At 40.0% G+C, this 16,030-nt stretch overlaps 1 protein-coding gene across 2 annotated transcripts in view; it reads left to right on the top strand.

Moving 5' to 3' along the window:
• PTPRG (protein tyrosine phosphatase receptor type G) overlaps positions 1 to 16,030 on the top strand; it is an 837,085-nt gene that overhangs the window by 754,954 nt on the left and 66,101 nt on the right. The window contains exon 14 of one of the 2 annotated variants that reach the window (XM_049777271.1): positions 9,612 to 9,698. The exons of the other annotated variant lie outside the window; for it this stretch is intronic. Within the exon in view, the coding sequence (XP_049633228.1) occupies positions 9,612 to 9,698 (87 nt within the window). The remainder of the gene's footprint in view (positions 1 to 9,611; positions 9,699 to 16,030) is intronic. 2 annotated transcript variants of the gene reach the window in all.

The following is a 16,030-nucleotide window of genomic DNA, read 5'->3' as shown; positions in this document are numbered from 1 at the left end:
GGAATCAAGGAGAACAGAGTTTTTGTCCTAGAGAGCACAAAGAAAAAAATCATGATAAAGAAGTGAGGTGGACCTATGAGCTCAGCCTGGGCACTAATTAGGACTCTTGAGGTCCTGTGTCTTAGATGGGATAAATAGGGGGCACTTATAGTTCCATCTCTGCTTCAGGATTATTGGTACATATGGCAGTTTGGAATGTTCAGCCATTATACTTTCCAACTATCAAGCAGTTTTTCTTTGGCCTGAGTAGTAGACTGACCTCTCACAGTGCTCTCAGTGCTTTCCTACATCCTGGAGATGACAGACGAGACCTCCCAGGACATTGGGAGAGACAGATGAGTGAATGTAACTGAGGAAAGTTTAGAGGAACAAGTCCAAATGGTGAAGAGAACAGCTCACATGTCACATTTCAGCCAAGTCTGGAAAGAGAACGTATCAGGAAAAAACCTGATGGAGCTGTTGTCCATGTAGGCGCTAAAAGTCAGTAGCTGTCATCATGCAAGGAGGATGTAGATTTCAGGCTGACCCTATTGCCTGAAGTCCTTGTAGGTTAGTGTGGCTAAAGGACCAGAAGGAACAGTTCATGGAACTTTGTGGCAGTATGGTGTGTGCATCGAGAGATTTAGGGGATCAGTAAGATGCCTCAAAGTAACTGGAGCACATGGTTGATTGTGGAGGCCCAAGTTTGAATTCCTGTCACCTTGTAGTTCTCCCAAGCTCTATTTGGGGTAGCTCTAGTTGCTAGGTGGCTTCAGGTACCTCTGAGACCTACTTTGGAAACCCCAAATAAATAATTTCATAAAATTCTGCATATAAAGGCATAAAGCTATATGTACCCCCTGATATTCTATAATATCTTATTCATAATAAATCCATTTTTAATATTTATTTGGGGGCCACACCTGTCAGTGTCAAGGACTACTTATCTTGATCCTTGGTGGACTATGTAATGCTACATGTCAAGTCTAGGCCTTCCACATGCAGTTCATATACTCAGTCTTTTCGAGCCACATCTCCAGTTCTTACAAATCCATCTTTCAAACAGTAATACCCAAGGTGACAAAATAAGTGACTATACACATGCCTAGGCCCTGAGCCTTACTTACCACCAGTACTAGACTGGTCCCTGAACAGTCAGGTGTTGCCTAAGTCTAAGCACTAATTGCCAGGCCTGTACCTCCAGACCAAGTACTTTCATTGTTAGAATGGCCCCAGATTTGTTAAGCAATGTTGGTGTACCCCCTATTAAAAATAGTGATGAATTGTATTTTAGGACTTATTTGAGAATTAGTTGTGAGCTGATACACATTGAATTTGCAGATAAGAATTGTACTATCTTTGGTTTAACTCTGAGTCTTGGTGTGTCTAAGAAAAAGTTTGTTTGGGCCATACCTAGCTGTGCTCAGATGTTACTCCTGGCTCTGCACTTAGGAATTACTCCTGGCTGGCTCAGGGGCTATACGTGGTTATTTTTGCTTGAGGGTCACACTTTCAGTGGTCAGGGTATACTTATAAATCTGTGCTCAGGGATCACTCCTGGTGGTACTGAGAGAATGATATAGGGCAATTAGCCCAAGTTGGATGCATGCAAGTTGGTGCCTAGCTCATTGGATTATCTCTCTGGCCCAGATATTTTTTCTTTAATAAAGATCAGACTTTTAGTCTAAGTTACTATTGCCCCATAGTGTGATCACATATTTTTTTATCACTATATACAATATCCAGTCACATATCTACTGCTTAAACATCACTGCTTGAAAATAATCTTTAGAATTTCTTTCCAGGGTTTATTGATCTGCATGATCTCAGTTGAACAAATTACTTACCACAGATATAAATTAAAAGGCATTTATTTTGAATGGAAGATATTCTCAATATAGTTGAACCAACTGAGCAGAACCATTTTGGGTGATTATAAAAAGTGAATGAAATTGGCTTGGGTGATATTCCTCCTGGGCTACAGGCAATTCTAGAGAAGCATTAAGTAACTAGGTCAAAAATATTACTCAGCCCCTCCTTTCTGCCTCCCTCCCAAAAGTACTTTGAAGCCAATGGGCTGGCTCATTAACTCAGTTTGTTTGAATTAGTGGAAGCTTTGTTAGCTGCTACAGCAGACATGCCCTAGCTCTCTAATAACAATGAAGTCGATTTCTTTCTCATAAGAAGTCTGATGGGGTTGCCTTCCTTCTTGGACTTCTCTTTCTGAAATGCCTATCTCCTAAATTGCTGAAGTAGAGACAGAACAATTGACTGAAGCATCTAGCTCTTCATTCCTGTTTAACATTGACCGCAGGTGGATGTGCAACCCTACTTATACTCTTTTAACTGTTTCATGCCACTGGAGTCAGTGAATTAAGAGTATATTTCCTAAAGGGTACACATCTGGAGGCCATTCGTTAGTCTCATGACTTCGCATTTAGCCCAAATTAAAAAATACAAGTAGACAACTCAAATATTTTTTGGCCAGCTGAATACATACAGAGCCCCACTAGAAATTGTTTAAGCAATACTTTTATAGGCAGCTAAAAGAATGTATGACAAGTTGATTTGAAGATACTGTAAGCTGTGAAACTATGGCCCAAACCACGGCCCACGGGCCACATATTGTTTTTGTTCCCGTTTTGTTTCTTCACTTCAAAATAAGATATATGCAGTGTACATAGGAATTTGTTCATAATTTTTGTTTTTACTACAGTTTGGCCCCCAACAGTCTGAGGGACAGTGAACTGGCCCCCCGTTTAAAAAGTTTGAGGACCACTGTATCTAGGTCAATTACTGCAGATCTCTTTTAGATGCACCTTGTAAAGATGTGCCTTGAAAAGATGTAGGCACTAAAATCCACAGCACTGTTATTATGCAGCTAGTCAGAAACAGGTATGAAGTGCTTTGGGACAAGAAATTTGTGGGGTAGCTAATAAAGACAAAATCACCAAGATCAACTTGCAGTTAGCTTATCTCTTTTTTGCAAAGGGTGCCCTTTGTGTGTCTAAGCTCTGCATACCTGCCATACATTGGTTCAGAGCAGGAAATATATTGAAAAGGTGGAGAACTGAATTGCATTTGAACAGTACCATTTTAGCCTCATCATTCAAGATGGTGTACTGAATGTAGTTTCCCAAAGCTGCTTTTTAAAACAAGTTGTTTTCGTGGGTTCTATTGCCTATGCTCTTGAAAAGACTCGGAGCTATACTCAGAGAGGGAATTTCAGAAAGGTTTCTTTCTAAAATGTATAGTTTAGGGCAGATGTCAAGAGAAGATCTTTGTGCAAAATATTGAATAGGTTGGATGGCCCGCTATCCATTAATTTCTTCCACACAGTGGCCTACCCACTGTGAGAAGACATTGGTATCTATTTAGAATTGTGAGAGTTTTTAAGCTATGATTGGTTTGATTTCTTTTTCTGTAATTTTGAGGAAAATTTCTTCAAAGGTAGGTTTTTCTTTCTGATAAGCCAAATTCTCATCCCTGAAATGACTTCATAGCATTAAAGGTCTGTATAGTTAAGAATCTCTCAGAGGGACAAAGAGATTGCCCAAGGCAGGAAGACATGGTTTGCATGCAGGATCTCTGGCACCTCATAGTCTCCTGAACTCTCTACTGATTGACTTCAGCATATCATTCCTGGAGCAGCCTCTGAATACTGCTAGTAAGGCCAAAAATTAAAAAAAAAAAAAGATTAAAATGAAAAAGGATAATCTGGTTTTGAACATTGACCTTACCAGATGTGTTCTAAGTTGATTGCATAACCTCGTTATCACTATGTACAAATATCAAGAAATAATTACATCTACTTCATAGATAAATAAAATCAACATAACACCGTGTCATCTCTAACTCAAGCCAATGGTCTTCATCATTCCACTACTTTGGCTAGATAAAAAATAGTCTGCCTGAAAAAGGCATTTAGTTCCTTCCAAAGGTGGTTTTTTGTTGTTGCTATTGTTTTTTGTTTGCTTGCTTGGGGGTGACTTCCTGTGCCCCTCAGGAGTTACTCTTAACTATGTAAGCCTCTGTACTATCCTGTTAGACTATTTCTCCCCCTCTCTCCCCACACTGGTTTTTATTCTGCATGTTTCTATGTCCAAAGATATTATGGTTGGTATTTCCTAAAGTCATGTGGAAGAAAACTTCTGGAGAACCAATCGTATTTTCAGGTGTTTTAGCAGCTGACTTTGTTGTTAAGTAATATAATTTATTTGTTCTTAGTTCCAGCTGATTAGGGTTAGTTACTATAATCACATTAAGCATTAGACCATGATTCTAGCAAAGAAAATCCTTCTAGGAATGAAAGCAAATTTCATTTCTCCGTTCAGGATAATGCCAAATGATAGTACTAAGCTAACTACATAGAAATAATAGAAAGTGAGAAACTCTTTTCTTGCGGGGAGGGGCCCCAATGGATGGAACACAGGCCTTACTCCTGGCTCAGGGCTCACTCCTAGTGGTACTCAGGATCATATGAAGTCCAGTTATTGAACTGGGTCAGCTGTATGTAAGATAAGTGCCTTAACCTTTGAACTATCTTTCCTGGCCTCAACTGAAATTCTTTTTTTTTTTTTTTTTTTTTTGGTTTTTGGGCCACACCCGGCGGTGCTCAGGGGTTACTCCTGGCTGTCTGCTCAGAAATAGCTCCTGGCAGGCACGGGGGACCATATGGGACACCGGGATTCGAACCAACCACCTTTGGTCCTGGATCGGCTGCTTGCAAGGCAAACACCACTGTGCTATCTCTCCGGGCCCTCAACTGAAATTCTTAAGTGGGAATTAGAACCTCAGATACCATTTTGCTAAAATTTAGTACTGCAAGAAATTCATGCTCTGAACTGAGAAATTCATGACTCTCTGTAACATGTGACTGAGCCAACTACAAATATAGTGATAAATCCATCAATACCAATGCAGCCTAGAGGCAGTTAGGAAAGAAAGTCTCTTTCACTCCTATCTTTAGATGTTCCGAAATTTTGCCATGTGTTGGTGCCTCCTCATTAAGAATGCTGTTTAGTTTTGTTGACATTACAAATTTTTTTTCTTCCCTGGCTGTTCAGTTGGAGACAGTGTAATAAATAGGAAGGGATGCAGACTGCACATGTGGGGGCTGAGGAATTGTGTTGGCATGTCGGAGGCTCCTGCAAACAAACAGATGCGTTAGAAAGTCAAGTGTGGGCTTTGGGGAACACCCCTCTTTTACTCTCACAATGACCCACCACATGTGCCTCAGTGGAACGCAGGTGGCGCTTGTATTTCAGCAACAACAGTGACACTCACAGCTGCCAAAGAGCTGGGACTGTGCCCTACACATCTGTTCTAGCAGCTGACCTGGACAATCTCACAGGTTGATGCCTAGATTTGGTTTAGGGTTGGCCTCTCTTTCATCCCAGTGAAGCCAAAAGGAAATAGTGCAATAGGGACTCCTCCCTTGCAAGTAACTGAACAGCTAGGAAAGGGAACTGTCAGAGATAGCAATTGCCAGTCATAAGTGGATAAACAGTCAAATGAATCTAATAAAATGAATTTAGTACAGTCCTGTATGAGAACACTTGCCTTATTTGCTTTCTGAGCAGAATAGGAACAGTTTCTAAAGACTGACCTGCCCAGGATCACATGCTTGTAATATTTTGGGGAATACTCTTATCAGTTTGGGGATTTTTGATGATGATGTCGATGTAAGACCTATGTGCTTGCCCATATGTTCCTTCCTTTGCCCATTCTTTTTATTTATTTATCTTTTTAATTTTATTTTTGGGCCACACCTGGTGATGCTCAGAATTACTCCTGGCTATGTGCTCAGAAATCACTCCTGGCTTAGGGGGCCATATGGGATTCTGGGGGATCAAACTGCAGTCCATCCTGGGTCAGCTGTGTGCAAGGCAAACGCCCTGCTGCTGTGCCATTGCTCTGGTCCCTTCTTTGCTCACTGTTTCAGAGACAATTTTTTACAACCCTCAGTGGTGCTTGGGGGTTACTCCTAGCTCTGTACTTGGAGTCTTGGAAGAACATTTGGTACCAGGGATTAAATTGAAGCCCCCAGCCTGCAAAACATGCACACCAGCTCATTGAATCCAGAGACATTTCATAAGCATCTAGTTTATTTCAGGCTCTGGAGTCTCAACATATGGCTTTCCCTTCTTAATGGAACTTTTAAATTGATGAGTTATATGTGTGGACTGATAAAACTTAGCCTGTAAGTTTTATATTTTTTAAGAAGTTTTAGACTTGTTTTTTTTTTTTTTAAACAGAACAAAATAAACATGTCTTTCAGATATTTTTTGTTTGGGTATTGTTCTCTAAACTAGGAAGATGGCAGTTAAGACCCTAGTTATCTGGACCTTGGCAATACTTGGAAGAACTGGTGACATTGTTCTCATGTTCTCTGGTGGCACGGGGGCTGGGGATGTGTTGTGTATGTAAATATTTTAGGGGATTATTATGTTACTGACGCTGATCTGGGGGCAGAATGCCAGGTCATACCCTAGGGTAGGGCACAATCACCGATCAGGTTAGGGTCAGTAACATAATAATCCCCTAAAATATTTTACATACACAACAGGGGTGAAGAAGGAGAACTGAGTGAAGCTCTCTGTAAGTCCCACCTGTTGGTCTTTACCCTTCACCACTCCTTGCCTGAGCCACTGGATTTGCATTTTCCTAAATGACTGTGGTGATGAAGTAGGGACAGGGGCTACTGAGTTAGGAGTGCAGGGGAAGAGGGAATCCCGGAAGGCTTCTTAGATGACAGGATGTTCACAGGAAGTTTTACAGAGTAGTAAATAGCAGCTAGTTCTTCGGGCAAAGAGCAAACCTCATCAAAAACTCTACCTTTCCCCATAGATTCAAGGGCACTTTTATGGAGAAACCAGCATGGACAAAGGCCCTGGGTCTACCACAGCTCCCTTACAGTTTGTATGGAACAGAGGAGATTTGTTTGTACAACTTTTCTACAGTCTCAAAAAAACCCAACTTCCCAAATCACGCTTTTTGGTGACTTTTTGTGATCTTTTTTTTTTTTTTTCTTTTTTTCTTTTTGGTTTTTGGGCCACACCCGGCGGTGCTCAGGGGTTACTCCTGGCTGTCTGCTCAGAAATAGCTCCTGGCAGGCACAGGGGACCATATGGGACACCGGGATTCAAACCAACCACCTTTGATCCTGGATGGGCCGCTGTGCTATCTCTCCGGGCCCTTTCTGTGATCTTTTTATCTATCTGCAAACAAACCTCCACAGGGCTCGTGGGTATTCCAGGCAGGCATTCTTCTCTCCAAATTAATGTCACCCATGTCACCCACGTCACCTCTATCTTTTTGGAAACTGCACCAGTATTCCTAGTGCTTTTTCTTAAAATTATTAGGAATAATTTTTACAATTCAGCTCTTCAAAACCGTGTCAAGCCAGTAAGAAGAGCAAAAGTACATTTCAAAATGCCAAAATGTAACTGTCCCCAAAGGGTTTGAATGTACTATGACACCGTTTCACTTCATGGTGCTAAAAGGCATAGGAATGAGAAGTCTTTTTGAGATCCCAACTCCCAGCTCTTTCTGGAGGTGTGTGCTTTTTATTATTATTATTATTAATTTTAAATCTTTTCTCCATTCAGCTGTGTGTTGGGAGGTTTGGGTCACATGGCACCTAATGCGGCTGATCCCAAGCAACTTTTTTGCTCAATAACTGTTTCCCAAAAGGCTTCTCCGGGGCCTTTCAGAATTCACAGAGCTGTCAGTTGTTATAGTAACCGGCCCCCCTGCTGTCAAGTTGGCCCTGAGATGCCAGACGAAGCTCTTGGAACCGGCTAACACACAGTCATTAGACAAAAGCAGGCAGAGATTCCATGCGAAAGGTTGCCATTTAAGCATACTCTGTGATCCTCAGAAGTCAGGGCTGATTCTGTTAAGAAATGGGACAGAGACATCTTTAAAGGAAACTCCCATTTTGGGAAAGCCAAAACTCTTGTCCATTCAGTTCATCCTCCACCACCCCTTTCTCGGGGTTTCTGAGAAGGAAATGTTCTCCCTTCCCAGTCTTGATCATGTCCTCTCCCTCTGTGTGCTTAGGTAGCTCATGACTGATTATTCAAGATATTAGAAATTGGCTTTGTGGCATTTGCTTTTTAGTCAAGTGTTGTCAGTTTACGGGTGGTAGTTTTAAGCGTCTGTGATTGTGTGTGAGGAAAAACTGCGGAGATAGCCGGCTCTGCTCCAAAATTCCAGAAAGAGTGATTCTGGCAGAATTCAGAGTAGGGCTAAGGGTTGAGAAGAAGTCTAAATATTTTCGGAAGCTGCAAATTTCAAGTTTTTATGAAAATTCGTAAAAACACTCCAACACACTCGTGATTTCTTCAGATTAATGTTCCTAGCTGTGCAGCACTTGTTCGTGATGTTTCCGAGGACAGTGGTTGTAGTTCTAGAATGTACTCAATAGAGGGAGACAAGAAGTTCTGAATCAGCATATTTCCACCTCTTCCTCCCCAACCCGTTAGGGCATGTTCCTTCTGACAAGTAAAAAGCGATCCAGGAAACCAGAAGTTAACAGATGTCCCTGGGAATTCCATACCTGAATTCAGAGATCAGTCCAGGAATCTACAAAGTTTCCAAAATAAAGAATCTCTGCACCCGAGTTTTTATTTACTGTTCTATCCATCGAGTAAGGCAGGAATAAAAATTATTTCAGTAAGCAATTCTGTGACCCAGGTGGTTTGAGAATTTCATGTAGTAAAATAACCCTCGAACGTTTTGCACGACAGATGTGCCTCTTTCAAATGGCAGGGCCCTGTCTCAGATGTTCGGGTTGTTCACTTTTTTTTTTTTTTTAGGGAACACTAAAATAGGAATGTAAATAAATGTAAATGTGAAATAGTAATGTAACAGGGCTATTCCTAACAGGCTTTGTCCCTGTCCACTGCTCCCTTTAATTATGAACTGAAAACGTGTTTGTCCAGAAATCAGAGGAATACCTGGAGAAGAAAAAAGAAAGCAAAGTTCAGACTTGCAAATACTGAATTGAGAGAAATCTGGTAGAAAAAAGGTTCAAATGATACCCAGTCAATCCTTGCCACATTTTGTTTATTCTACTAATAATTTAAGCCATTCCATCTGCCAGGGCAGTATATCAAAGGTGGGAAATTGGGCAAAGGATTGAGAAAGGTCATTATTGTATCTGTGATACCCTAATAATCCTGGGGAGGTAATACAAGTTCTGGGGGGGGGCACAGAGATTGTACAGCAGACAAGGAATTTGCTTTACATGTGTTTGGCCCTGTTCAATCAGTGGCATTGCATATGGTCTCCTTAGCACTACCAAGGGCCATTCCTGAGCACAATAGCCCCCAATGTTATGGTTATTGCCCAGCCCTCTCCCTTCCCTAGCAAAAATGAATAAAAATGTTTATTATATATACTCACTTCTTATGAGCAGATATCTCATTTTGCACGTCTTACCTCAGGTTAAAAATCCTTAAATCAGCTACTTCATGTATAAGCTTTTTTTTAAAAAGTGTCCCAAGGGGCCCGTTGACAGAGTATGTCTATGTTGGTGTGGGTGGGCATTTGTGTGAACTCATGATAATGGCCAATTGTAAGTACTGTCTTCTACACCTGTTCTCTTTTGTTTTTTGTCCATTCAGAGGGTGTAACAAAATAAAGTCCAAGGGCTTTCCCAGACGTTTCCATGAAGTGCCTTCTTCTGGGGAGAGAGGAGAGAAGGGGAGCAGGTGAGGGGCAGTCAAGCTAAGGGGGGTGTTTCTTTGGCTGGGACTGACTTGCCAGGGTTTTGTTTTGTTGCCTTAAGGATTGAAGCTCTTTAGAAAGCAAAGTGCTGAAACTCGCCTGCTCTTCTCTAGCCTCCAAAAATAAGACCTACAAATAAGCAGTTCAGCTTGCGTGTAGCTGATGTCTACATGTGCTTGCTTGGCTTAACTGCAATTTGGGAAGTGCCTTTTGTTTCTAGGATGGTTATTACTGGGGGCATTCTGTGCTTGTATGTCTGTATGTCTACTGCATCCGTTATCTTTCCAAATTTCAGATGTTTGCATGCGTAGAGCTTTAAAAAATATTATGCATGCCTGTAGCTCTACTGGTGAATAATATTTTAACCCCTAATTTGTAGCTAATTTAAAAAAGAGATCAATAAGCCTTTCCATAAGCAGAAAAAATTTAAATAAAATGTAAGCATGATGGGATCTTAATCATCACACATACTCCTCTTGATAACATTTCTGCCAGACTTATCTTAAGAAACCTCCATTTAGTATTAATGTGGTAATTTATATCTTCCTATTAAGTTGCTAATTAAATAGTTTGTATTATTTTGTAAATGGGACCTTAGTATTTTCAATTTAGATATTTTACTTAAATTTTTTCTTTACTTACATTAGAATTTTTATATAGATTTGGCTCTACTAGTGATGGGAAAGTCACATTATTGAGATGACATTTTAAACACTCATCAGTTAGCATCAGTCATACCATTGAGCTCTGAGAAGACACAGTGCAAGCGCTGTAGAAGATTAATAAGAAATTTGTCATATATCTTCTTTTAAACTATATGGTATAATTTTGGCTTATAGGAAGAGGCAATAATTGCTGGCAATGATCATGTGGCTATTTTTTTTTTTCAAGATATCTTTTACATTTATTGATGTCTTCACCTTATTTTTTGTGGGCCATACCTGAAAGTACTCTGGGGTTACTTCTGGCTCTGTGCCCAGGACACACTTTTGGCAATGCTTAGTGAACCATATACAGTGACAGGGATGGAAGCCGAACCTTCAATCAGGCAAGCACCTTACTCTCTATTCTATTTGGCTCTGAACTCTTCAAAATTCCAAAGTTAAAAACTAAAATAGAAGTCGGAGTGATAGCACAATGGTAAGGCATTTATTTACCTTGCATGTGGTCAACCCAGAATGAACCTGAGTTCGATTCCCAGTATTCCATATGGTTCACTGAGCCTGCCAGGAGTGATCTCTGAGTGTAGAGTCAGGAGTAACCCCTGAGTGCTGCCAGGTGTGGCCCAAATCCCCCTGAAACAAACAAACAAACAAACAAACAAAAAACTAAAATAGAACTCCTTCTGTAACTTTAGATTGAAATTCTCATCTTAGAGAAAGACATCATGGGCATCACTAAAATATTGCTGTGACCAGTTTATTATAAATATAATGTGCTTCTTTGACTATAAAATTGAAGTGTCAGCTTCACCTGAGCACCACATAGACTGAAGTACATGCACAATTTCTGCATCTTCTCCATAAATGCTGCCTTAGCTAGGTGGACTGTATTCACTAGATTTTATGTACTTGGCCCAAAGTGGGAGTGGATTTTTTTTCAAGCTATATGTTTGACACTAAGGGATTTTATTTTGTTACACATAACTCAATTCTCCAGACTCAGTTTCTCCAGTTTCTTTTGTACTTATAAGTGCCCGAAGCTTGGGAAAAGCATTATACGTTCTGTCCAATTCTAGAAGTCAAGAACTCACTTGGGTTCTACAAGTATTTATAGAAACCATCTCATTCCAAATCAAATACTTTACTTTTGTGTGTATATATGCATATGTATATATATATATATACAAATATATACATGTAGTAGTTAAAAAAAGACAGGCTTTAGCACAGTGAGATATAGCTTCACACTACAATTCAACTTCTTCCTGACTCTTCTTGAATGCCTTACTAGAGCTCTCTGAACCTTGGTTTACTCATTTACAAAATGGGTCTGAGGGTATAGTCTTTCCTAGGGCTGCTACGAAGAGTCAAAAGAGATTGAGTTTAGAAACTGTTGGATGGGTGAAATTTCTCCCGGCAGTCTGAATTGGGAGAAGCATTTTCTTCATGATCCAGTGAGCCACATCAGCTACTCTGAAAGAGGAGACACAGAGACACAGCCTGTCCTTAATGGGTTCAAATCTCAGACTTTCAAGTTGGCTCTCCATTGCCATTTCTCCCTCTAAAATCTATAGTTCTTATTTCGGAGGGTTCTATGTACTATGCACTACCAGCCCACATCCTCCTGTTCTATCCTCTCCTCTCTCCTCAGAGCTTTTCCTCCAACCTACTGGATTTCTAATTTCTCTCCCAGACTGCTGAGAGTGTGGAAGTGAGGATATTGCTATTACTTGACCTCTGTCCACTCAACTACCTTTGACCATGGCTGTGTGTCACCTGAAGGCGTGTCTTTCTGATCCCTTGGACTCGTATTCCTTATGACATAGTCCTCTCTAGTGCAGGATAGTGGTAGACAAAAATCACTCAGAATGGCCAAAGAAATGATCGCTGGTTATCTGCTAAAGAAAGAAGAAGAAAATAATAAAGGCAGCCCTAAGTATTTGGATTTTTACAGAAGTGACTTTAATATTTTTAGTGGGTCCTACTTGGCATAGTGCAAAAATGAAAAGCGCTTCATATCAGGGCCCGAGCGGTGGCGCAAGTGGTAGGGTGTTTGCCTTGCATGCGTTAACCTAGGATGGACCATGGTTCAATCCCCCAGCGTTCCCCAAGCCAGGAGCAATTTCTAAGTGCATAGCCAGGAGTAACCCCTGAGTGTCACTAGGTATGGGCCAAAAAGTAAAAAAAATTTTTTTTTATATTATACATAGATCCTGCTTGCTTCAGATAGGTTGGTAGATCATTGATCTGTCATCTGTGGGTCTAAGATTGTGGTGTCTAAACAAGCAGCTATGAATCCATGTCCATTCATCTTTCTTCTTACATTCTATACATGGTAGTATAATATACATATATACAATATATATAGTATATAATTGTCTTTGATTTCATAAACTTTACTCTTTTCACCTAACCCTATTTGCTCTCTATATCTGATATTTCCTCCTTCTCTTAAATGGAAGCATGTGCTATTCCTCTCAAGAGATGGATCAAGATTTATTTAGCCAGCCCTTTCTCTTCATGATTGTCATTTTGTTTGGTTCCATTCTTTCATTACCAATAATACTATGGTTAGTAATTTTATTTTTCTTTCTTTTTTTTTTTTTTTGGTTTTTGGGCCACACCCGGTAACGCTCAGGGGTTACTCCTGGCTATGTGCTCAGAAGTTGCTCCTGGCGTGGGGGACCATATGGGACACCGGGGGATTGAACCGCGGTCCGTCCAAGGCTAGCGCAGGCAAGGCAGGCACCTTACCTTTAGCGCCACCGCCCGGCCCAGTAATTTTATTTTTCAAGTGGATAAGCATCTAGCACAGATTTTCAGTGTCCCCAGTGAAAAAAATGGTGTTTGAATGTGTCTACTCTTTTTTTTTTTTATTTTTGGGTCACACCCTGTGATGCTCAGGGGTTACTCCTGGCTATGAGCTCAGAAATCACTCCTGGCATGAGGGACTATATGGGACGCCAGGGGATCGAACCGCAGTTTGTCCTGGATCAGCTGCTTGCAAGGCAAATGCCTTACTGCTGCACCATTGCTCTGGCCCCAAGAATGTATCTATTCTTAAGTGAGGTTGAACATCTTTCATATGTTTAAGTGCCATTTGTATTCATTTTCCAATACATGAAAATGAATGTTTATAACCTTTGCCCCCTTTTCCTTTGTATTGTTAGTCTTTTTTAAAAGAGATCTTTATCAGTAACATGTGTTACAGATATTTCTCCCAATATATAACTTGCTTTTTACATATTTTTACACTGTATCTTTGAGATTTTCATAGAACTTAATTTTGCCATCTTTTCTTTTTTTTTTTTTGATTTTCTGGAGTTTGACTCACTCCTAGAAAGTCTTTATCCATTTGAAAGTTACTTTTTAAATATGTTAGTTTGTTTTTTGTTTTGAGGCCACACTTAGCTGTGCTCAGGGCTTATTCCTGGCAGTGTTTAGGAGCCCATATGTAGCACTGAAGATTAGCCAGGCTCAGATGCATGCAAAATAAGCACCTTACCTTCTTTCTCTCTGAGTCCAACTTCTTGAGTTTTTATTTACATAATTAGTTAGGTTTGGGGTTACTTTTTACTTAAGGCCTAGTCTAAATTTAGTGCATGGGGGTTGCTCCCAGTGGTCTCAGGGGATCCTTTTTTGCCAGAGGTCAAACTTGAGCCTATAGTATGCAAAGGATGTACTCCAGCCCTTAGAGCTTTTGCCCTTGCCTTTGCTCAGGTTACTTTTTTTTTTTTTTGGTAGGGTTTTTTTTTTTGTTTTTTGTTTTTTGTTTTTGGGTCACACCTGGCAGTGCTCAGGGGTTACTCCTGGCTGTCTGCTCAGAAATAGCTCCTGGCAGGCACGGGGACCATATGAGACACCGGGATTCGAACCAACCATCTTTGGTCCTGGATCGGCTGCTTGCAAGGCAAACGCCGCTGTGCTATCTCTCCGGGCCCAGGTTATTTTTTTATACAAAGTACGCTGGCTTCAAAATTAATATAAAGATTATTTAGCATTTTTCCTCATTAATATTGTGATATTAGAATCAACTTTTTCCTTCTTACCTAGGTCCCAGATATTTATTATAAAGTATTAACACCTGAGTATTTAGTGAAGGAGCTTATAATTTATGTTTAAAATATATCATGTTTACATTTATGTTTAAAATATATCACTCTAGAGGGAAAAAATTAAAAAAAAATAAAATTAAGTATCACGTTAACAACAAATGTCTGACTGACTTCATGCAAAATGCGAATGAAAGTAGTTTCCCTAAAGCTTTTCATTAGACCATTTTATTAGATAGCTACAAAAACCTTCATTTCCTGTCCCTGACCAAAATATGTGGAAATCCCTGTTGATTGCCACAATCAGTATAGAAGTGTGTTAGTTACATAAAGTAGTGAAAAATGAAGATGAGCCTCTTGTGAATTCTAGAACATTCCAGGCCAGGGTATGTTTATAAGACAGCTTTTTCAAAGCCCCTGGCTTGCAAACTTTTTCTAGGTACCAGTGGACAGCTGTGGGAAGACCTGCCTTGAGCTCCCACAATGTGAAGCCAGCTATGATAGAAACTGTCCTATTCAGATTCTTTGACTCATCAAAATGTGATTTCAAAAGCTTTCCTCGTTTCAAGAGTATTCCCAGTACTTTATCATTCCTAGGTGGCCTGTCAAAGTTAATACTTAGAAGAAAGAATACCATTTAGATTGTTATTTTCCCCCCCTTTGTCCTAAGTTGATCCTTGCAGACAATTTCTATAAAAATGTCACTGCAGAAAGGAAGCTTTTTTCAGTTTTACTATAACAACAGTAGAATGGGACATTTCTCTGACCCATGTAAAATCCAAAATATTTGGAAACATTTTCTCCTTAAATATCTGTGTCTTTTCTCACTTGATTCTGTTGTCTTTCTTCCACTTTCTTTCTTCCTCACATCTGACAAAGCCCCATTATCCAATGTATGATAACCATGTCTCAGGATTCCCAGAATAGTCCTGATGTGAAATATGCCATTTAATGATCCCCAAAAGCACATTCAGATCACGTGCCCCTTTTTTATGGTTTGGGAGCAATGCAAATGAGAAACACATTTTGAATTTTTCATTCTAGAAGATTCCTTCCTGAGAAGATACCCTAAGTGTAAACTTGAGTTTTCCAAACAGAATAATTTAACATGCAGTAAGGAATCTTAACAGCCAGTGAGCAGTTGCATATGAAAAAATTTAATTTAGAACTTCCTTTGGGCTCTTCTCCAAGAGGAACTCCCTCATTATTTCAGTCACTCCCTCTTTCCTGTGAGCAAAAGCACAACTACACCCATCACCTTTCCCCTCCATTGGTGTATTATCATTTGTCACTTAAAGCTTCTTAAAAGATTTTACCCTGATAAACCAGTCCCCATCTTTTTTTTTCACACAGTTCTCAATCATCTTCCTGGAAGGCATGTGAATGTTTTCCATGTTCTATTTATAAGGGTCTCATACATAGACAATGACAACAGATCCATCTACAAAAGTAAATATTAATGTAGGCTCTGTACTTGACAGCAGGAGAATAAAAGGAATTATTAGTGGGCGTGCCACTGTAAATGTAAATGAAGGCAGTATATAAGTCATTTAAGATGGCTTAATTAATATGCAGTAGCAGCTCGGCCAACTGCCCTAATTA

Source organism: Suncus etruscus, chromosome 7, assembly GCF_024139225.1.
Source record: "Suncus etruscus isolate mSunEtr1 chromosome 7, mSunEtr1.pri.cur, whole genome shotgun sequence".
NCBI classification, from domain to species: Eukaryota; Metazoa; Chordata; class Mammalia; order Eulipotyphla; family Soricidae; genus Suncus; species Suncus etruscus.
The sequence above is the reverse complement of the archived record's forward strand: the minus strand, read 5'-3'. Positions and strand labels throughout refer to the sequence as shown.